The sequence below is a fragment of the Panulirus ornatus genome, chromosome 30 (assembly GCF_036320965.1).
Source record: "Panulirus ornatus isolate Po-2019 chromosome 30, ASM3632096v1, whole genome shotgun sequence".
Classification (NCBI taxonomy): domain Eukaryota; kingdom Metazoa; phylum Arthropoda; class Malacostraca; order Decapoda; family Palinuridae; genus Panulirus; species Panulirus ornatus.
The window spans coordinates 5,860,779-5,885,279 of NC_092253.1; the positions used below are offsets into that span (position 1 = coordinate 5,860,779).

The 24,501-nt window shown below is 39.8% G+C and overlaps 2 protein-coding genes across 2 annotated transcripts in view; both read right to left on the minus strand.

Moving 5' to 3' along the window:
• Rbp (RIM-binding protein) overlaps positions 1–24,501 on the minus strand; it is a 293,718-nt gene that overhangs the window by 16,032 nt on the left and 253,185 nt on the right. Inside the window, exon 35 of the mRNA XM_071679462.1 lies at positions 17,135–17,271. Within this exon, the coding sequence (XP_071535563.1) occupies positions 17,135–17,271 (137 nt within the window). The remainder of the gene's footprint in view (positions 1–17,134; positions 17,272–24,501) is intronic.
• On the minus strand, positions 17,281–21,370 carry LOC139758362 (uncharacterized). Its single transcript, XM_071679656.1, has one exon. It carries the CDS (start codon positions 20,772–20,774, stop codon positions 19,431–19,433), a length of 1,344 nt encoding a protein of 447 aa, XP_071535757.1. The 5' UTR covers positions 20,775–21,370; the 3' UTR covers positions 17,281–19,430.

Consider the following 24,501-nt stretch of genomic DNA (forward strand, 5'->3'; position numbering starts at 1 on the left):
GGAACCTGAGGCATGAAAGACAAGGTAAGTCATGGATATAAGATATACATATTCAAGTCCCCACCCCTTTGAAGTATTACACAACACTTTCTCCTCGTCTCCTCTACTTCTGATATGCATACATTCTCAACAAGTACACCCCTCTCTCTCTCTCTTAACCGTGTTCCTCTCACTATCATACATCTCTCTCACCTTATCATTTCTTGCTACACCAACGCTTCTCAGATCACAATTTGTTCTCCGATACTTCATTTCCAGCACAGCTACCTTCCTCCATACATTTTGATCTAAAGCCCACGCCTCGCATCCATACAACACCGTTGGGACTACTTACCATCAAACATACCCATTTTTGCCCTCAGAGAGCGACATCTTTTCCAGACATTCCTCAGCGCACCCAAGACCTTCGCCTCCTCACCCACCCTATGGTTGAGTGGCCATATTTCATCTGATGGCATGTCGACTCCCAGGTATCTGAAACACTTCGGGTTCTTTCAAGCATTCTTCCATTTAAAGTCACACCCTAAACAACCTGCTTATTTCCCTTCTGAAACATCCTATCATCACCTTTAGATGCGTTAACATTGAACTTTTCCCTTTCACACACTTTCCCAAATACAGACACCAGGTGACTTTTCACTCGCGGTGTAGCCTCTCGCAGGCGAAGCCCAGTAATACCTATATATATATTGAATAATAAGCTTAGACTTCCAAAAGGAGAAAATGAAAAACGAGAAGTTGCACTTAGGCAAGACAGAGAGAGAGAGCCTTGCAGCAATAAAGTCGGTATATGAAAATGGAACAGATGAAAAGCTTCATGAAGGACTGAGGGATGGGTATAGCTGCCTTTGTCTAGGAGCCAAGACACTAGACATGCTCACACGTCGAAATACAGACAGACACATACACACACACACATACTGCTAACGCAACACCATAATTTCACAAGACCAATCAGGAGTTATACAGAAATCAGACAGCAGGATACATCAGGAAAAATTTTCAAATCATGAAGAATTAAAAATTTCTGGGACTAGATTACATCTGAAGGGTTTTAAGTGACTGATACAAATAGAGATATAGGGAGTGATAATGGGACAGAATGAGAGCAAGTGTGAGTATATATGAGTAGTGAGGATGTGATATAGCATGAGACAGTCGGCCAGAAAGAGGGTGTGTATGAGTGAGAAAAAAAAGGAAAACGGAAGCTAAGGGAAAGACGAAAAGAGAAATACGAAGAAGGACAAAAAGACAGACAGAGAGCGAGAAAGACTGGCGATGAAAGAGGCAAAGAAGCCAACATGGAAGAGTCAGAGATCATAAAAAACCAACACGAAGAGTCAGAGGTCATGAAAACCCAATACATAGAGTCACAGGAGAAGAAAAACACAAACGAGACGGTGAGACATACATATGATGGAAGAAGATACAGGCCAAAGATGACTGTAATCGTGCCTGTAAGAGAATACACGTATTCCCTTGAAGTTCGGAGAACGAAATGTTTGCAGTGAGAACAGTCGACGACTGACAATGTAAAAACAACACAGAGGGAAGTGCAAGCTTAAGAGGAAAATGAAGTAAGAAAGAAGTACGGTAAAGGAGCAATGTCACATAAGTTTGACATGAAAGGAAACATGAAGGTGGTTTATCAGTGTGACAGGAAATGCAAGGTGATTTAAAGGGGAGAGTTTATTCTGTGTTTTATAGACAATCAGGCATTTTAAGAGTTGAATGTGGTGTTTAAGGGTTTAGGTATTGGAAGGGTGGAGTCTGATAATGTAGGGTCGAAACTGATGGAATTTTGGGTTGGAGTCTGGCAACTTTTTTTTTTTAGGTTTGAGTCAGGTGGGGGGGGGGGGGTTTGGTGTTTCAAGGTGGAGTCTGGTAGTTTAGGGAGGGTCAAGTGGCTGAAACTTGAGTTCTAGAAAAAAAAAAAGTATCTGAGAACCCTAACATTTCAAGACGGGAATCTTGTGCATTTGGAAGAATTCTGATATATCCGGATGGTGTATCCACTTTAAGGGAGGAAGTCTGGCATTTGAGGAAGGTTTCAAGCCTAATACTAGCGAAGTCGAGCGAGCCGGAGAAATCGGACTCGCTCACTCACGAATCTGGTGTGTGACAGAAATGTGTGTTAAGCGAGGCACTTAACATGTTGGATGGATCTAGGGTGAGTTAATCGACGGGGAACATGAATGTTGATGGAGGCATCTGACTTTGAGGAAGAAGCCTAGTGTGTTGTCTTTATGTTCTCTGATGTGCGGAGGAGATTAGAGAATGACGTGTTGGGGAAAAGCTTAGACGTCTCCGGACGAATTTTGATGCAGCGGGGACGTCTGGTGTATTCAGAGGGCGTGTGGCGTTCTAAGAGAAAATTTCTGTTGACTTTGGATGTGTTTGGTGGCATTTGTCATATCGAAGTGGAGTCTGGGCGTGTTTAAGGTGGATTCTACAATCTTGAGGAGTCTGGTGTGTTAGGAGTGGGGTCTGGTGTGTTAGGAGTGGGGTCTGGTGAGTTAGGAGTGGGGTCTGGTGTGTTTGGGGTCTGGAATATTTGGAGTGGGAAGTCTTGTCTTGTTAGGAGTGGGATCTGGAATGCTAAGGAGGGGTGCCGTCTCTTTTGTTTGGGGTGGGTTTTGGAAAGTTGACAGCTGAGTTAACCTACTGGGATGGAGCCATTGAAATGACGAGAAGAGAATGGGAAAAAAGCCTGCAGTGTTTATGTAGTGGTATAACTGTTCTGAGAAATCCTTCATGATGAAGGGTGAACTTCGCATGTTGGGGAAGAAAATTCTGCTGTAATGGCAAGATATTTCTTGTCGGATTAGGGATGTAAAAAGTGGAATGTGTTCAGGTAAATGACTCAATAAAAAGAGTTACGAAGGTATAGCTGTGTTGTTGTTTTTTTTCTCTTCTGTGTTCTACTGTTGAGTTACGTCATCTGCAACACTGAAAATCAGAGGTACTAACACGAGAAGTGAGAGACAAGGAAATGAAAAATATTGAAAAACAAATCTATGGTGAACGCTAATGCGACGAAGACCGAACATAAAGACACTGATATACAAATATATAGTTGCAACTTAAGTCATTTAAAGATGTTATGCACTGGGGATCACCACTGCTGAATTCTATCAATATAAAGGAAGATACTGAGATTAAACAACACACCAAACAACTTACTATATCTGATGAACAAAATCAATTCCATGTTCAAACTTAAACCATCCAATTTTTTTATCTTAACGTAATACGCTTTCTAACACTTAACTGCTAAACAAAGCATCCATAATAACACACTATACAACTCGAGAAAAAAATATCTTGAGTGAACACGGGAAAGAAAAATAAGTAGTTGCGCTTGAGAGTTAGAATACATTAGGATCGACACTCACATATTTAGAAGGAACGACACCGAAAGCTTCACGTGAACACAGTACTTAAATGCATGTCAACAACCAACAGTTGTGGCCTAATCTTATATGTACTCCCACCAACACAGTCAAAGCTCTAAGGGAGGTATCGTCTGTCTTTGACGGAGCTACCTTGATATCTCGCCAGTCTCCGACGCTTTAACTGTTCCAAAGTCGCCAAAAGAAAAAAAAGAATATGCTATTACTAGTAATAATAGTCGTCTCCTTTGCTCGTCCTATTTGAAAAAGAAAAAAATGAAAATTAGAGCGTTGGAGAAAATGTAGTTGAACGTCGACTGCTGGCGAAAAATAAGGGACAACTCCGTTAATTTTGACAACACTACCTCCGACTAACACCGTCTAACTAAAGTAGACAGAGATGCAAACAGTTCATCTTGACCACCATGACAACAAATGAACAGTCTGCCGTTTGTAGAATGGATAAAAAGTTCCATTTCTACATCCGCAACTTGAAACAGTCTAATATACTTTCTTTTTTTAGCAAAATTCACAAATTTATCGACTGTCAAATTTCGCATGATATATGAAAGTTTCTCTACTAGATTATGTCCGATCTGCACCTTATATAATGCTTAGAGAAATATACTTCATAGAGAATAAGGCTTTCATCTTGCCAAGACACTGGTTATACAATCACCGAATGACCTATATGATAAACTTCCTCGTATCAAACTACTAGTCCTTTAATCGTTCTCATAAATTATGATACCTAAAAACATTAGATATACACGTGCCACTTTTTTTCTCTCCTTGTGGTATCCATGGATGTTGATAAAGTGTCAAAAGGGAGTGAGGAAATGTTGAGAGCGCTTGAAACAGTACAAAAGTCAAACTTACATTAAGCAACATTGATTCAGAACTCGTACAAACGATTACGAAGGCACTATTGATGTAAGACATACCAGTGTGGCAGAGTGGATCACGATCAAGTTACTTATTCCTCTGTAAACGATAACAAATGGTATCTGGTACGATTGGGATGTCTGATAACTTTGGGAAGAATACCTGCTTTCAATATTCTAGTCGGACAAGATCACCTGATACAAGAGGGATCATTTACGCAAACGTAAGTTAAATAAACGTCTGTGAAATTTAATTTTCGGTCCCGTCTCGAAGGAAACTTACAAGATTTTCTCTATTTTTCTGACGATGAAAGACACAGGGAGAATATAACCACTGCATTTTATGGCACACACACATGAGGAATGTGTGTGTGTGTGTGTGTGTGAAAGCCCCTTCACACACCTACGATTCACTGTCTCTATTAACAAAGCAAAGCTAATGAGCCAAATGACAGAGGAACTTTTTATACCGCCCGCATAATCGAAAAACCCTCACTGAACCATATAATCTACATTGTTTAGTTTGGATTTGTCGTCACGGGTAAGCGCCACCGTCTGGGTTAATGAGGAGAAGTGGCAAGTGTTGAGGAAAATCTTCTTCTCCTGAAAGCTGTCATTTCTAGTGCATTCATTACACAGTGGACCTACACCACATTATATATCAAAGATTTACTCGTCTCCTCCCTTGTCTACTGTTTTTAAACGCGATTATTAATCAGTTAATCTTTCGAATAAATATTAAACCGTAAACAACCTCGACACACGATTCATTATCTTTTTTTTATCATTTACCGGTTGATATGCCATTATTTTCTCTCTCTAAAAATTTTCTTTTGTAGGTCTCTTATCACGGAGGGGGGGTGACTGACTATCTATATTCACAGTGGTGAAAACAAAGGTAAAGTTACCGTGGTGCAGAGTGAAGAATGTATATATCATACAAGGGAGGGGAATACAACAATGACCGATGTTTTGAAGGACACTTGACGGATATAATACCGGATTTCGCCTCATTAGAATTCGGTGGTCGAACATAAGATTCTCTAAGGAGCAAGCGATCCTCTTTTTTCTCTCTCTACATCTCCTTTACTGAGGTTAATTAGTTCATTTCGTCGAGCCTTATTCACTTAAGACGTTAATCAATAATGCTGCAAATATATAAGAATAAGTGAGAAAAAGCTGCAATATCCAACTTGCATTGCAATTAGAACAAGAGAATATAACGAAGAAAGAAAAAAAAAAGAATTCTTTACAGAAATGATTTCATGTTAGTTCACACGTGACTGAGGAGTTTACATCAAACCATAAATTTGGTATTTTCAACATGAAAATCAATAGTTATTAGGCATTAACTAATAGCATTAACCAGATTTAAGAAAAAAAAAACTTACTTCTAATCCTGCATCTAGTAACATCCAAGATTAATTAAAACTAATTTAATCATAGTTTATAGCAAGACAAACTGGGTAAATTATAACTGGAATCCTAATCTAATCCTACTAGTTATTATACATGTAAGAGGTTTAGAATGTAAGTCAAACTGTTCAAAGGGGTATTGGCTGTATTAGTTATGGTTACAGGCGATATGAAAACTGGCGGTTCAATAAGGGAAGGTGAGGGAGAGAGTGAATGAAAATGACAAATGAAGAAAATGAGTTGAGTTTGGTAGGAAAACTGGGTGAGAATGGAAAAAAAAAAAAACACGGGAAAACATAGACGAAATGTGAAAGATAATGAACTGAGAAACTTAGAAAATGAAAGATAACACAGAACACAATTAAATGATGTTAAAGAGAAAATATAGATGAAAAATGAAGTACACTGCAACGGGAAATAATTAAACTGATATTAAGATGAGGTGTAAAAAAAAAAAAAAAATGGAGACATAGAACACCTGGGGCAAAAATATGGAGATGAAACGTTTACATAATATAGTCGAGAAGGACAACAAACAGCAGATAAATATAAGGAAGCCAGGCTGATAAATAAAAGGTGCTGTGTGACGCAATTGATGCATTAGGGAGATAAAAGACAATGAATACAGTAAAGGAAGGAAAATACATACCAATTACAGTCACTGTAATCTATGGGGAGGTCATGGTGGGCGAAGGAGCCACCAGTGCACAGGAGACACACACAAAAAAAAATAAAACGAAAATAAAGAAAAAAAAAAAGCAGTGCAGATAGAAGGAAAGATGCCAAAAACAAAGACTGAATAATTCAGGTAAAGTATAAGACAAAGAGGCACTGTAAATAAAGGCAGACATACAGTAATGAGAAGACATTCAGAGAGAGAAAGAGAGAGAAGAAAAAAATTATAACTAAACAACACACAGACCACAGACTGTGACGAAACGTACTGGAAATGAACAGGACACATAAATGATATATAAAGTGCGATTCGTTAAGAGGGAATCGGGAGGTGAGTTGAAGCAAGGGGGGGGGAGGGAGGGAGGAGGGGTCCAACTACACCCCCTGGATACTAGACTGGTCCGGAATGAACAACTAGAAAAGCCACGAAGCGAGAGAGAGAGAATATATGGTCAAGTCAAGGCGACACGGGAAATTTTTTTTTGGGGGGAGGGGTGCTAAGGCGTCGTTGCCAGAGGCAGGGATGGAGTAAAAAAAAAAATATGAGGTAAACCAAGCTGATCATTACACACACACACAAATCATTCTCATCCTGAAGCCATGGGAGGGGCGAAGACCGCAGGAGCTTGGGCTGGAGGATGAAGGAAGGGAAGGGGGAAGGATAGGGGAATGTTGGAGTGACATTTGGAGGGCATAAGGGAGGTTGGAACTGGGCAGGTAAACAAGTCTATAAGAGGGTCAGAGAGACAGAGAGACACTTGAGACAGACAGTTAGACAGACAGAGACACTAAAGACAGACAGTTAGACAGACAGAGACACTAGAGACAGACAGTCAGACAGACAGACACACTAAAGACAGACAGTTAGACAGACAGACACACTAAAGACAGACAGTTAGACAGACAGCTACTTGGGGAAACGGAGGAAGGGGTAGCAGCCGCGATAGACTGTGGTAAGAGGAAAATCCTGAGGTATGTAGTCAGAGAACAGGTGGAAGATGGAGTGAAGGTGGGTGGGTGGATCAAGGTGGTTGGAAAACATGAGGGAGGTGAGTAAGAAGGATGGAGGTAGACAAAGGGGCTGAGTCAGATGAGCAGTTGGGTGGAGTTAGTGGCAAAGGGTGTGGATTACAAGTCTCCAGAGAAGTGGAACTAATTTGAAAAGGGATAAAATCAGATAGCCAAAAATAGATGAACCTGGGTTCAAATGGATAAAACCTGGAGCAAAAATATGGATTTAAGTAGGAGGTTGGAGAACAGAGGGTAGAAGGGTGAGGATGGTGGGTAACAATGTTGAGTCACACTGACACAGGATGAAAATGCTATCCAAATGGGAAAGTGGCGAGGAACTGAAGATTTGCCATGTGGTAACGCAGTTGCTTGGCAGAAGGTGGAGGTGGTCGGGATGGGGCGTAACTTAAGGACGGAAGGTTAAGCAACGTGGGATAAGCTTGAACTTACGAAGAGATGAGGAGCTAAAATTGAGTGGGAGGCTCTATGGAAGAGGTGTAGAGGGACTACGGGAATGTCAGAGCAGCTATGAGAGGTTAGCTGGGAGTGATACCTATGGAAGAGAGAAATGGGAGGGGGTATAAAGGCCACATGAGAAGGGCAGCCTATATGCGCCTCAGAAGAATTTACATACAAGTGGGAGGAACACGTCGGGCAGAGAGAGAGGGTCATACCAGCTGGTGGGGAGGGTTTTTTGCGGGGCAGGGAGGTGGTGGAGGAGGTTCGATCTTACCGGCAGGCAGGAGGAGCTTGCAAGCAGATGGGGGGAGAGCTTACAGGCAGATGGGAGAAGCTCACAAGCAGGCAGGTAGGAGGAGCTAAAGCTGCAGGGGAGAGGGTTGGTAGGGTCTCGGAGCTTTAGTGAAGCTCTGCAACTCCGCGCAACACAGACCGAGCAAGCCCAAACAAAGCTGGACGTAACGTTAAATCAGCTTAGGGGATGGAGGAGGGAAGAACCATTGCCTGGGGAGCAGATCTAAAGGACACAGTGACTCCGAATACCACAACATTGACTACGATTTTAATAAAAAAAAATAAATAAATCAAATAGGGAAACAAAAGATACTGATTTGACATGAATATTTAAGGGGAAAAATATATACTGATTGGTATAGGTCTGACTACAAAAGGGGAGGAAAAAACAGTTCTGAAAAAAAAAATAAACTATTCAAAGTCAAGCATTTAATAATAGGAAAACGACACCAATGACCACAGAGATACCAAAGCAAATGCCAGAAGCTGAACCATTATCATCTGTGACGTCAACGAGCAGAATAAGAAGCTTTCAGACTCGATCTCAAAAATGAAAAAGAAAACGATTTATTCATTTTAGGAATCCTTGTTGGAAGTGATCAATAAAAAAAAAGAAAATGTTAAGTGGTTAGATTTCAGCTACTGTGGCGCGTTCAGCCACAATGTGCATAGTGGGAGGAGCTGATATGCTGTGAAATATGCTGTCATACACAGCCCACAGCGCAGCTGTAACCTGATAGCCTTTTTAAATCCGCACAGTGCAGCTGCTGTGTTGGCTCGTGAAGCTGTGACAAAGAAGAAAGACTGGGCCAAACACCAGCAGCGTTACTGTGACGCATTAGGGGGCCTTTTAATTTCAGCAGCATTGTGACGTTCTACAGTAGTAACATTCCTGCGATGCGTCACGGATGTATCAAACACCTGTGACGCGTTGCAGGGATGATAGATGTGGACCACAAGGGCCAACAATACTGGGGAGTGACACTGTCTACAGTCAGGAGACTGGAGGAGTACTCTACCAAGATGTTGTGGGTCGTCCTGTACTGAAACTAAGGACAGTGCCTGTAGGGTAGAGTGTCAGTACAATGGGAGGGAGAGGGGGGCAGGGGCGGGCAGACACTGCCAGTATGAGAGGCACTGCCAGAAGAAGGAGCACTGCCAGTAAGAAGCAATGACAGTGACGGGAAAAGAGGGGTAATTATAAGAGGTGGCAGTGCAAAAAAAAGGGGGGGAACTCTAAGGGGTTTGAGACTTACTATAGGGCAGTGCCAATATCAGCAGTGCCAGTAAAGGGGGCAGTGTCAGTTGAGGCGACAGTGCCATTACGTTGGTAGTAGCATTAAGAAGTATTGTCAACAGGGAGGTAACACTGTTAGTAAGATGGGAGGGCAGTACCATCAGGTGACTGTCAGCTGTGGGACATAGCGTCAGATTGAAGGAGAGCCAGGAGAAAGACAGTTTCAGGTGAGGGAGCGAGGGAAGGTCCATGTGTCAGTGGAGGTAGGGCAAAGCTGGTGGAGGGAATGTAGTCAGTGGAAGTTACTCTTGGCACCAAAGGAGGGAAGGCAGTGTTAGTGGGGGGAAGCTAGTGTGTGGGAGCTACTGATAGTAATAGTGGAGGGAGGGTGGTCTAAGAGAAGACATTATGTAGTATGGAAGGTCATTTCATCATCCGTGGAGGAAGGGTAGCGTTAAAAGAGGGAGTATAGTGTGTGTGTGTGTGTGGAAGCTACTAACAATATCAGTGGAGGGAGAGTAGTGGCAGTGAAGGGCAGATGGTATATGGAAGCTAATGATTTTTTCACCACTGGAGGGAAGGCAGTGGTAATGGAGGGGGGAATGTGCAGTGTGTGACAACTTCTGATGGTGGCGCTGGTGGAGGGAGGGTTAGATGCAGAACTGTGTCAGTGAAAGAATTGTGTTGAATGACTCAGGAACCTGTGGCTAGTAACACAGCCTATCATGATCACTAAGGCTGGTCTCCTGTACAATAGTGTCACCAGTAACGGATCAAACTGCAGTATCTCTGCGTAGTGACAGTTATCGATATATCTGAGCGACTGGATAGTGACGGGAGAGGAGAGAGAGAGAGAGAGAAGCGTTGTCAAGGAGGTGTGGAAGTGGCGTTGGGGGTCACATTCCATGTGGCGATTCACTTCTGCAAAAAGAAGCGGGTCTTAAAAATGGATTTGATAAGTGTGATTCCGTGTGGAAAAAGGTCGTACAATAGGTGGTGTATGAACCTTCTCATATCAAGATCGAATACCCACTTAGAAAACGAGAAATAAGATCATCATGAAATGAAATTCATACTGCTTCCCGAAGCCAAGTGCTTAGAAGGGAGCTACCTAAAGTTAGTTAGACATGTAACTTAAAAACAAAGGCACCTGCTACAGTTTTAGGTAATTCAATAGTATGAATAGAGAGTTGATCTTAAAGATCCTAAGCGCTTCTCCTGAACCACTGGATATCTTCTTACAGTATAACAGTCGGGGTGATATCACAACGTTCTAAGTAACTAGATCTAAGTAATGCAAGTTTAAGGCAGGTCATTAGGGTTTCGGGTCAGAACTATAGCAAACAGCTGATGGCTGTTTCTGACCATGAGTAAAATCTTAAATATTCAGGGTTTTATGTTAGAAAATGTCACTATTCAGGGTTTTGTAGTGTTAGGAAACATTACTATCCAGGGTTTTGTAGGGTTAGAATCTATATTTATTGAGCCCGAACAGATATAAGAGTGTTTCTTGTATCAGATGGTTGGCAAATGGTAAGAGTTGGGAAAAAACATGTCCTGGGTTCGATCCCTGGTCATTCTACTTTCAACAGAAACATATAAGTAGATGGACTGCAGGTTAGGATGGGTGTTATGAATAGGATATCTCCAATGCTTGACAAGCTTAAAATACTACCTAAACGTCAGATTGAAATAGTACCCTCCGTTTTCTGTGTTGGTAGTATGTGGAATGGATGCTTATTTGTGAAAAGTACCTAAGCCTTAGAGAATGTGTAGATGTAGAACAATGTCAGCTTGTAGACATAAGTTTTCTGATAATATCGAGAAGGTTTGTATAATAAGAGCCTTCAAAAAAAAAAAGATATCTAGGATAGAGTGAGTTCTGTTTTGAGACAACCTGTTGCACTACATTGCCACCAGATTGCAAAAGCCTGGGACGATAATGTGGGATTAGGAATACTGGAAGGTCTGGGATGATGTGAGGGTTAAGAGACAGAGTGGGCTTTGGGATATGTAAGTTTCTGGTGGGATCAGTGTAAAGGTGAGGTTGGAAGATCCTGTGAGGTTTGGAAGAATGTAAATCTTGGGCATAAAGTAGGAACAGAAATAATACGTCAGGGATAACAGTGAAGTGAATGTGAGGTATGGGATAATTTGGGTGTCGAAGAATGTGAGACTTGGGATATTTCAAGGCTTGGTATTATGTGAGAATTGGGAATGATATGAAATTTTAGGATGCGAGGTGGGGGCAAAATTTGTAAGGGCTTGGGAAAAGGCTAAGTTAAAAAGAAAGAAAATATATATATAGGGAAAAACCTATGGATAATCTAAGGAGAGGAATTTTGTAAGATTACGGATATACAAATGAATATTAGGTCGCAGGGAGGAAAGTACAAATGGTAAAGGAAGGAAAAAAAAAAGGGAGGCTTAGGAAAATGAAATTTCCTTGAAGGGAAAAAAAAATCTTGGAAAAATGATGTCTGACAAGGTGTGTAATCAGAAACTAAATGAGTTTGGATTAGATAATGTACATGAAAATTGAATTATCATATTGACAAGGCCAGAGAGGTGTCCATCACTTGCAAAAACACAAAGATTTGGGATATAAAAAAAATCTTTAAATAAATGTCAGGGTAAAGAACTTTGGTAAAAATGCAGACTCAGATAAAGGGAAGCTTTAGGGATAGATATATTAAAAATCTAGTGGGAAAAAGAAAAGGAAAGGGAAAGGTGAAAAAAAAACAAAAAGAAATTTGGTCATATGGAGATTAGAGCAAAAACAATTTTGTGGTGAAGAAAATAAGACATATGTGGAGGGGAAAAAACTGTTTGGTTTAAAGTATCAAAAAGTATCACAACCCTGAGGAAAAAAAAAAAAGGGGATCCACAAAAGAGAGAAATGTGAAAAGAAGGAAAAAATTGAGGGAATAATGTTGAAAAAAAAGAGTTTTGGGTCAAGGGTGAAAAAATTGGGGGTGATCAAAAAAAATAATCGAAAATTGGCCAAAAAATATATACCAGCAAAAACCATAAAGGCTTAGGGGGAAGGAAAAAAAAATATCATAGGCGGGCACATCAGCTGAGAATTAAGGTCAAAATCTCTCACTAGGTCAGCGGACACTGAGAATTAAGAGTCAAAAAAATGAAAAAAAAAAAAAAACACATCGAAAAACACCGAGAAGGCCCGATCATATAGTGAAGCTATCAACCACCTTCTTACAAGGTGAAAAATTATAACACACACATAACACTCGAGAGCCAGGTTATCATAACCTAAGGTAGCTGCTCAAAAAATGCTACTAGGCCTTCTCAAAACTACAACCATAAATGCTGCTGGCATTGATGACATTTAAGGTCTCCCTTAAAAGCATGGCCTTAATTTAGGGACACCATTTTCATACACTGTTGATACAAATACACACACACACGAAATGGTTGCTACTGACCAGCCACTTAGATTATGAAGAACGCGACTCTCAGTATCAAAAGCAAGTGAAAAGTGATAAAAAAAAAAAAGTTATCAGAACAAATATATCTATACTTAAATAAAAATAGTCTAGAATAACTGAATTTTGTCTTTTTTTTTAATACATCTCAAAGCCTAAAGTTATGGAACTTGGAAACACTCAAATTCTTTTCTGCTTATTTAATGCTTTATCAAAATTAAGCATAATATTGATTATATAGAAGATCTCTCTAGTCTTGGCAGGCTGAAATTATGCATATATATAATTAGTACATTGTGACAGCTTTGCATTCACTACTCTGAAAATACAATCATGAATAATATACCTTGTATATGAAAAATGAAAAAAAAAAAATTATACGTCCTTTATTCAAAGTCTAATCAGAATTCTAATTATCTATGTTTTCCTAATTAGGCAAAGTGATGTCCCTCTTTGAAAATTCTTGATAATTTCGCATTATCTGGATTTTTTTTCTAATTTCACTAGGTTGAGAAAAATTCCCATTTCGACTTGCTTTAAAGAGAGTCTTGAAGGGAGAAAATACTAGTTGTTACGTTATTACGTTACATATTCATAAGGTAATTTATTAATTTGTAGGGAAATGTAATGACAACCAGGGAAATGTTGGAACCTCATGGGGGAAAAAAAATGAAATAGTAACTTTACGAAAATATCTGAAAAATCTGGATATGAAATGATTTTCTGTATACGTTCTGTATACGTTCGCCAGCATGAGGCGGAAAACCCTAGCAATGAAAGTGGGTATATTCCACCTTTATCATACGTTTTATATGTATATAAAGGCCCAGCATTGATATGAGCATTAGTATCCATGACTAGTATCGCGTTTTTGAAAAAAAAAAAAACACGTTCACTAAAAAGGTAGTTAAGTGTTACTTGCTAATGATTACGTACAGTGCAGCGTCTCTGATCCTAACACTGGTAATGAAGTGAGATGAAAGGACATAAAAAGCACAGATCCAATGTGACTGAACACTGAACTTATCACAATGATATTGTACACGTGACAGACGAGTGGAAATTTAGACATATATCATGTGTCTTAACAAAGGTGACCTTACATTAAAGGCAGATGTCTACCTATCTCAAAATACTTAGTGGCTTGTGACGGTCATATGATTAATATGATTAAATTGATAATGTAATCCGCATATCATCTACATCAACTGCTAACACTGTGAAGGACTCGCTGTATCTGTGAACAATATATGGTTGAACGAGAGGCAACTTGAGCTCTGCGTGCTTTTTTTTTCAAAGCACTTCAGTTAACTACTGTGGAAGCAAAGGTCAATTAGTACTGACCCCTGATAACATTAACGATGCGTCTATAGTGCTTTACACAGACTGGAAGAGACAGGTCTCAAGGATTTTGAAAATGAAATATAAAGACTTTACTCGACTGGACTGGAAAACCTTTCGAACGGAACAATAGAGGACCGAGTATATAAAAAAAAAAAGGATTTAACACTACGATTCGTTCCATATATAACTCTCTTTCAATTCAGAATACATTTTATACCATCAAATCCTATATAGTCACTATCAAAGAATTCCAGCACATCCGAATTAAGGTATCTATATCAATCGACCCTTAGAAAGAAGAATCCTTTTCCAGAACCCGTCTCTTCCCTTCCTCACTAAGTCAATCAACGGGTGAGCTTCGTGTGCGCTTAGGAAAATGGTCATCACCTGATCTGTTTCGCCAGGAGGGACCTCGACAGTCGGTATCAACACTGCGTCTAGTGAACCGCTTCGAAAATGGATATAAAATCAAGTTACAAACGTCAACTACATTGCCTTCTTTTGTTTCTCACTTTCCTGAAACATTAGAGTTGTTGAAGGGGGGGTGCTTAACTGGTCATGGATTTTGGGGGGGTTAACTGTTGTTCCTAGGTACTGCTGCCACATACTACTATAATGGGACAATTCCTAATGACACTTTTCTGTTATGTTAAAAAAAAAAAAAAGAATATCGAGGTAGTGGTAGCCTCAAAATCCACTTGATACTGAGGGGCTAAGTAGTGCATAGGTCCTTCCCAAAGAACAAGGACTAGATAGATCTAAACATTCAGCAAAACATGTGCTGGAAGAAACCATTTTCTCTCCCCACGATTGTTTTAGGAAATCTGGCAATATCGCTTGGGAATTCCCTTTTCGGACCCTAATCATGACGAACATATTCGCATATTCACGTGGAAGTCTAACCCCTCGTATACTAGCGTAGGTACAGTGGTCATGTATTTCCAGATACCGACATACTGGAATTACTCTCATGGCTCACTGCCTATCTAAGAACAGTTACGTCATCCTTAGAGTGTTGGGCAAGGGTCAACACGAATATATTCATCTCGAGTCTCTCTATACGAGCTGTCCTTCGAATGACTGTGATATCAAGATGTTCGACGGTGTTTTAATTATGCATGCCAGACCCTTGTTGGAGGTTGAATAACCTCCTTTTAGCTTCATTATTCAAATAATTCCCTTCTCCTCTACATGGACAGCAACCTTTCTGTACTTTCGACTATATCTATATTCTATTTCTCTTTCAAATTCAGTCTGTGGGTTCATTATCGGTGGTGCCCTTTAACTGGAGGTTGTTTTTCGAACGAGCTCTGAAAGACAGATATGGCCAGAGTCTTTCACGGAAGCCAACCACTCTACGAACTGATATGTCTAGCTGTTATCTTACATCACAGGGACTCTAGACGGCTGTGCAATATGCAGATAACGACAGTGAGAACTCCTAAGTAACAAAAGAACATCATTCTTCGTGATCACTTTTCTTGAAGAAAATGATGTTATGCTATAAGGGAGTTTCCAATTCCTTATTTAAGAATAACCTTACTACTTATTTCGTATACTGAATCATACATTCCGACGGAAGCTAATCAAGAACAGATTGAAATCTATCGATAGATCTCCGATATTTGTGGTAGTTAAAAAGTAAAATTATATGAAAATGGGAATGACTACATATACATACATATATATATATATATATATATATATATATATATATATATATATATATATATACACTATCAAACATTTTACGTACTATCATCTATAGCTTGCTCTTTACACTGATCTATAATCAGCATTTCCATCACACACACACACACACACACACACACACACACACACACACACACAAGTCATCTTACATAATTCAGACCAAAAAGTAAAACACTCACAGTACAAATCACTCCTTGACTCCTCATTCATACCATTTGTCTCTACCACATACCAACCAATCGCACCTATCTTACACACACACACACAGAGGAAGCACTTCATCTACGGCATTTTCCTTCCTTAGAAAAAAAGATATTTGTCAAAGTCAATGTGACCTCTGTGACTCCTTCACTTAGGGGCTATTCGTACGCGGTGAGTTTCGTGGGAAAAGGATAAATGTACAATGTTTGCCCCTCAGGGTATGTTGAGGATGCTCAATAAGTCTGGTTGATATTGTCTATAGAACTATAAGAGAAAAAATGACAAAAAAAAAGGAAAATCTAGGAAAGTGCAGCCACAAGGCACTACAGCGATCTATAGAGTAGATAATCATCATCATTATTTCACCTGACATCTTTAAGAATACGTCAAAAGTCTTGCATAATATTAATTTTTTTTTTTGCCATAGTTACTGAAAAACACATAAACAAATCTCGTGGCCAATTGTCCACATCGCTGGACACATTCTAAGTCTAAACGTCCACTCCCGGACGTAGGGTTTATGATATTACTACTTCAGTCTATGGATGCGGGAAGGTGACAGAATCTATCTTACTGCTACTTCGAGCCTATGAACGTGGAGTCAAACCCTATAGCTTTCTCCATCATGCTGAAAAAAATATAAACATAACAACTCCAAAGCAAGCAGACGGAGCCAAGAGACTTTCAATTTTTTTTTTTAAATTCGCAAATATCATTTGATTAATCTACGTGTGAGAAAAAAAAATAAATGACTGCATTTAAAATTCTCTTTTTATATAAATATATATATGTATGTATGAAGATACCACTGAGATATTAATACACGCAAAAAATACGCAAGCCAGAGTAAATATATATAAGTATAAAAAAATGATATATAATGTACAAATGTTTACTGCACCACTAGTCACGCAAAAAACTGGTACTACAAAAGTAGCTGGACAACTTTGTACTGGAACTAGCGTTAGCAGGAAAACTGGCAGACTAAGTACTAGCATATATGTTAAGTCATACAGCACTTGGTGCGGGGTGGGTGGGTTGGGAGGAAGAGAGAGACTCCACCTCGATGCTGTCCAGGTTCCCGGAAGATGGGGCATCCGGCGGGGGTTTAGCTGTGCCATCCTTCACCATACTTGTGGCTCTACTAAGTGACGCTTTTGTGGCACTCATGAAATTACTAAAAATCCCCATCGAAGTCTCTGAAACGAGAAGGTCACTCATCACTGTTTTAGACAAAGGATGAACATTGGTTGGGGGGGGCCACACCTTACAATGGGGGAGGGTTGGAGTGTGGGCACTATTCATTCAGGACGGAGGCAGGAGGCATTCCGCAGGAGTGATCTCAACTGGAGAGTGAGGCTCGACTATGTGTATTACAATGTTGCTACGGTCAGTGGGACAAGCTAGCACGACTGCCGGCTGCGTTTCGGGATTAGGTGGCACTGTGGAGTGAGGCTAGAGTGATAACGGGAACGTAAAATGCAGAACACTGGAGAGGGTAAGCTAACAAGGGAGTACAAGTTCAGGTATAGAAGTGCCCAAGTTCGTTTGAGGAAAATAGCTGGCAAATACATAAAGGAAAGACGAGAATCCAATGAGGGTGAAGAAAGGAAAAGAGAGAAAAAAAATGCTAGCAAGCTTAAATGTAAATTTCGAGAAGGTAGAAGCTAAGAAAGATATATATAAAAAAAAAAAACATGAAACTAATTAGAATTTCTTTACAGAAAGTAAGTACGAAAAACAGCTGGTTGAATGATACAAAGGAAAACTACGCACACACACACACACACATACACCACATGCATACATTTGTTTGTGCGAAGGTCGACATATCTTCCTCTAGATTGATTAAGAGGTCTACGAAAACTACGTAGTGTACATACATTCAAGTATGGATTAATCTGAACACAGACAGGTATTTCTCTGGGAGAGATATACCATTACTGTTATTCAAGGGAAAAATTGAATCTGCAAATCTTTAGATATCTTCTGCAAACTTTGATGAATGAAAGTAATGATTGAAACACTAGAGTTGAACTGTAGACTGAGATCCTTTACATTTACTGACTTGAAACTTCTTAGAACTTTTTTTTTTTGAGCTAAAGAAACATTCACTGAATATATCAGATACATGGGAGCATTTGATGTATCCTTTAATAACCGGAAAAGTGAAGATATCCTCCAACATAAAAAGCGGATCCTTTACAGGATGAAGACTTTATCAGTGAATGTACTAAGTCTTGCAATGATATCCCCAAAGATTCATAACTGAGCGACTATCAGACACACACACACACATTCATAAATGCACAATATCATGCTTGAAATTTGAATGACTTACAATGAGGCAAAGAAAGAAGGAAGCATCCTGGAATGAAGAGGAACTGGAAGAATGGATCCTCAACGGGAAATAACGAGAGAGGCAAATAAAAATCTGGAAGAAGTGAGGAATCGTTAAGAAGGCTGGAATGAATAGAGGAAAATCATTGGATTTATGAGAGGTTTACAAAAAAAAGATCACTCTGGCTGCATGGAACAGAAGAAGAGGAAAACACATGATGAAAAATAAGTAGATTCCACATGACAGACTGGAAAAGGGAATGACCTGGTTTGAGAAGGGGGTGTAGACATACATACAGAAGGGGCTGGAAGAATGGCATATGGATGGATGGAAGTGGGTGATCACATGGGAAACTTAAAGAAAAAGATGATGCTGGGAAGAGAAACACGGGCAGGGTTCAGTGAAAATATACACGGTGGATTGTAAAAGTAGAATTTGGAGTACAAAGGAACGACATATAAAGGGGACATAAAAATAGGTGCAAGAAAGGAAAGTACATAGAATGACAAGAAACTGATGTACACGAAGTAATATGTTTCTTGTGACAGAAAAAAAAAATGAATATGTGAAAGACCGCACAGTGCCACTCCAAACAAGGTTTCCCTGGGTTTACGTCATGATGACGATACTGCTAGCACTTCTCAAGGTCAGTGGAATGCGATGATGGCATGGCCCTTCAAACTTCAGCGAGGAATGAATGACTTCTACAAGGAATAGGGTCGAGCTTTTCGTTATGAGTTGGGGGGGAAGACGAAGACTCGCCGCCAACCAACCAGTTCGCTAAGATCAACCTGGCATCAAGCACTCCTTAAAGGATCAGTGTCTCGAGCAAACTTTATACACAGAGAGACAAGGCACAGTTCTAAATAAGGAGCGACGCAGCTTGTGGTAAGAGAAACAACTCAACGGGCAGTTTTTAAGGAGGTTATTAGCCATCGAAGACTGCGGGTAGCTTAAGGAGGTTATGAGCCATCGAGCACTTGATTTTACCAAAGCACAAGGACCTCCTAAAGGAATTCAAGAGTACAAAGCGAGGTTCTCAGTATGGAATAATCTTCTAATAACTCTTTTTTTCTTCTTACTTTTGGTCTTAGTCGAATTCGGGTCGGATTCATCTGCGAACCTGACAGTGTGCTCCTCCTTGACCGAGTCATTTTGAGCCTGTTCTTTGCTGTCGTCTTTCTTGGCGTCCATACCCGCCCCGCTGACATCACCAGCCTCCGTGTTGTTGACCTCAGTCTTTCCACTGACGTCGTTAGACTCTTTTCTGATGTCTGACTCTTGTCTGATGTCAGCTGCCTCTCTGCCGACGTCACTGGGTTGTGTGTTAACGATGCTGTCCTCTTTGCTGACGTCGCCGACCTCCTCAGTGACGTCGGTCTCAAATACAGACTTCCTCTCACGTCTGAGGATTTTGGCCTTTTTTCCCTTGGTGACTTTTTTCCCGTTTTCAGACACATTTTTCTTGTCCTCAGCCTTGGCCTCATTTTCCTGGTTGGCCACCTTGTCGGCTTTGGCTTCCTTTTCCTGATTGGTCACCTTGTTGGCCTTGGCCTCTTTCTCCTTCTTGGCCACTTTGTCACCTTTGGCCTCATCCTCCTTCTTTGCCACTTTCTCACCTTTGGCCTCATTCTCTAGGATGGCCACCTTGTTGGATTTGGCCTCATCCTCCTGGCTGGCTACCTTGCTGGCCTTGGCCTCATTCTTCTGTTTGGTTAACGTTTTGGTCTTGACCTTACTCTCCTGAGTGGCCACCTTGCTGGTCTTGGTTTCATTATCCTGGCTGGCCACCTTGTTAGTTTTGGCCTTATTCTTCTGGCTGGCCACCGTTTTGGCCTTGGCCTCATTCTCCTGGTTGGCCACCTTGTTGCTCTTGGCCTCGTTTTCCTGAGTGGGCAAAGTGTTGCCCTTGGGCTCAATTTCTTGCGTGGCCACTTTCTTGGTTTTGGCCTCATTTCCCTGCATGGCCATCTTCTTGGTCTTGACTTCATTTTCCTGATGGGCCTCCACTTTGGTCATGGCCTCATTCTCCACAGCAACCACTTTTCTGTACTTAGTCGCTGGATTGGCTAATGCTTCATCCTCGTTCACAACCATTTTGGTAACTTGATTTCCTTCCGTCATCTGATGATCATCGTCTTCAAAGACCTCATCATACAGATTGACGTCCTGTTCGGCCTCCGAGTCCTGAGTGGCAGCCATGTCATCCTGGTTGTCCTGACTGGCGGAGTCATGAGCATGTGTAGCTTGCCTACTGATCCCAACAACGTGGGCAGCTTGCATGGTCATGTCTGCTGCGTGAGCCATGGTGTTCGATATCAAATTCCCGAAAAATCCCATCACCGAGTCTGGAAATAACATACAAAGATAGAACCTTCTTTTCTTTTTTTTTTTCCAAGCCACTTGTTGACTGTGCCTACAAGGTTTAACTTGTGCCTACTGGGTTTAACTTTGTGACAATTGGGTTAACCTTGTGCCTATTGGGTTTAACACTATGCCTATTGGGTTTAACACTGTGACTATTGGGTTTAACTTTGTGACTATTGGGTTTAACTTATGACTGTTGGGTTTAACTTATGACTGTTGGGTTTAACTTTGTGACTATTGGGTTTGACTTATGACTACTGGGTTTAACTTGTGACTATTGGGTTTAAACTGCGTCTCGCCGAAACAGGAGACGTGCAGTCATCTTAAATTTGTTTGAGATCTAATTTGAGACCTTAGAGTCTACCGTAGGAGCCATACTCTTCGAAGGGAACTTAACTATAACGACATCTTATAATGGGATATACAGTTGGACCAAATTAATCCAATGGAAGTTATACGGTTCAATTGCTCCTCGTCTGATGAGCCATTCTGCCTTCAAAAAAGAAGGATTGGATAATCTAATAGTAACTGATCGAGATTGAATTAACATAGAGCGACTGGTGTGTAACAGCATTTTCTACTAGTATGTAGTAAGACTGGTTCATTTTCGCTACACGATCAAAAGTAGAAAAAATCGTTAAAAAATATATATATATATATATATATATATATATATATATATATATATATATATATATATATATTATCCCTGGGGATAGGGGAGAAAGAATACTTCCCACGTATTCCCCGAGTGTCGTAGAAGGCGACTAAAAGGGAAGGGAGATGGGGGTCTGGAAATCCTCCCCTCTCGCTTTTAGTTTTCCTAAAGAAGGAACAGAGTAGGGGGCCAAGTGAGAATATTCCCTCAAAGGCTCAGTCCTCTGTTCTGAACGCTACCTCACTAACGAGGGAAATGGCGAATAGTATGAAAAAAAGAAAAAATAAATTATATATATATATATATATATATATATATATATATATATATATATATATATATATATATATATATAAGAAACAGTGATGCTGGTGTTATGTGAAATATACTTAGCTTGTATTCGAAGAAATGCTTTATAAAATTTAATAAAATTGTGTTTTCCATTAAAAATCTTAATCAAAACTCTGTTATTATTCTTAAGGATCAGGATTTTAAGGCTACCTGATTCGAAGGCTTACGATTGCAATATGAATATTCCCAGAATCACTTTGGATTAGCAGGGTCCAACTGCATAATTGTAAATAACAGAAAAAAAAAAAGAAATTCATGAAAATAATCATATTAAAGTCTGGACAAAATTGTTGAATCTCTTTACTACTGGAAAAAAAAGGTAATTATCAAAAAATAATCCCATTAAACTGCATAAAAGCTAGCATTAAACGGAAGCTATAGCCATTTCCAAAAGATGTACACCCACTTTCAAAGCTATATACTCTCTCTCTCACTCTCTCACTCTCTCTCTCTCTCTCTCTCTCTCTCTCTCTCTCACACACACACACACACACACACACACACACACACACACACAGGCACACTCGCACTAGCAAGCTAAGGATCATCGAACGCAGCAGAGAGACAGGAGGCACGAACGCAACAGACTGTGCCACAGGGCCTGTGTGACTGGGGATTCGTAAATCTCACTTATGACCCAGTCAGTTCCCCTCTCGAGCCACACTTGCTGTAGACCGTGGCAATCCACGACGCATAGGTATAGCAACTCGATCAGTCTTAGAAAAAAAAAAAAAGTCTTATAAGACCTTTGTGGCCGTGCCCATAACGTGTCGACCTCCTCCCGTCTCATATATATATATATATATATATATATATATATATATATATATATATAGCAATGTAATCTTATCACTGTTATCTAACCTTTCATATTAATTTTATCCTCCTTTGAATCTACTGGCCCCTCTGGCTGTGATGAAACACCTGGGGCAGTAGAAGTAGTAGTAGTAGTAGTAGTAGTAAAAGTAGTAGTAGTAGTGGTAGTAGTAGTAGTAGTTATAGGGTAATTGACAGTGGAAGTAGCTGAAGATGCCACAGCTGATACCTGATCAGCTGAGCCATTGATGGGAGTGGGGGAAAATTCCATCATGAACTCTGAAAAGAATGTATGAGCAAAAAATTCTCTCTTTCTCAAAAATCAACAGAGTGTGAATATAGTTTGATTCAACAAAAAAAAATAGAAAAAAGATGCTATTCCGAAAAAAAGTTCAAATCTCTTTGTAAAACTGAAGGAAAAATAAATCTCAGAGAAAAATAAATCTCAGAGAAAAATATCATTTTTGAACAGATAAGTCAAAAGACGAAATATAACATCAATCTCTATAGTTCTCCAAAGTCAAAAGAAAAATTCGAAAACATACATAAACCAGAAAAACTTATTAAAAAAAAATCTTGAACTGAAAGAAAAAAATTTTTCAGAATCAAGAAGTATAAAAAAAAATATCACAAAATATAAGTAATCTGACCTTTCTTTGGAAACGTATCGGCGTCTTTGTGAGCCAAAATGTCTGGATCATCTATGGAAACGTAAGCAGTAGTGGGATAAACAGGAACAGATGGTATTAGTTTATCTCAAGATATGGATGAGAGATGATAACTGAAGACCACAAATGAAGTAAAAAGAGGAAAATACAACCTTTAAACAAAAGACAAAAATATAATCATTATGGAATGGGAAAAAAAAAATCATTATTAATACCATCCCCACAGAGAAAAGAAAAGAGGGGAAATTCCTCTTTTCATTCATTTAGAATTGGATTCCAATATAATCCTACCGAGAGGATTAGATTCCATTAACACGACCGATCAAAAGAGAAAAAAAAAATGATATACGATACTTCGTTGCTTAACTCTGAAGAACTTGAGTCTCAGAATGCTCCATCTGTCATTGATGGCAGACTCGTATCTTCGTACTAAGTTCGGAAATCATTCAAGGTCATTTCAGCCTTTAATCTGATCTCTTTGTCAATTATAAGAGCGGAAAAAATAATACATAAATCGTAGAATTATGCTTGAATTTCGATCCTGAACCGCATCTTTGGTGAAAAGCTAATTCGAATCTGATTTTTGTACTTAGGTTGTCATTTCGTTAAGGATCACATACGAGCGCAAAAGATTACTGATATTCATTCATCCCTCCACACTAATGACTAGTACACTTCTTCAATGTTATTCACTTGCCTCACACTCAGTGGCCTCGTAAAGTACAATCTCTCTATTTCTCTCTTATAACGTCGCTTGATATTTCTCTTATCTCTGTCTCTATCTAATGTTCTCCGTCAATATCTATGAATCTCTCTATCTCAATCTTTGTCTATATCTCTAGTTATCTCTAACTCTGAGTCTCTTTTTTCTCTATCTCTTTCAATCTCTCTCTCTCCAACTAACTCTTAATGACAGTTATTCACTCTTTCTCACTAACTCCAGGTCTCATCATTCCACCTACATTTTCCTACATTCTATCAGTATGAAACTCGCACCAGTCTTCCTACACCAGAGAATACATTCACTCATTCACTTTTCATTCACTCTCACCTTCTTAACTTTCGCCAGAACCAACCCTGAATTGTCCTCACGTTACTCATTTTTTTTTTCTTGGGTTGCCACTTCCCTAGGGTGTCGTGTTGCCACTTCCCTACGATGTCGTCCATGCAACAGGCTCTACGAACCAGAGGTTTCTATCTAGTGTGCTATTACTCTCCTTTAAAACCT

Excerpts from the sequence above, each read along its gene's own strand:
- LOC139758362 (XM_071679656.1), bottom strand. The coding sequence starts at position 20,774 with ATGTTATTTCCAGACTCGGTGATGGGATTTTTCGGGAATTTGATATCG.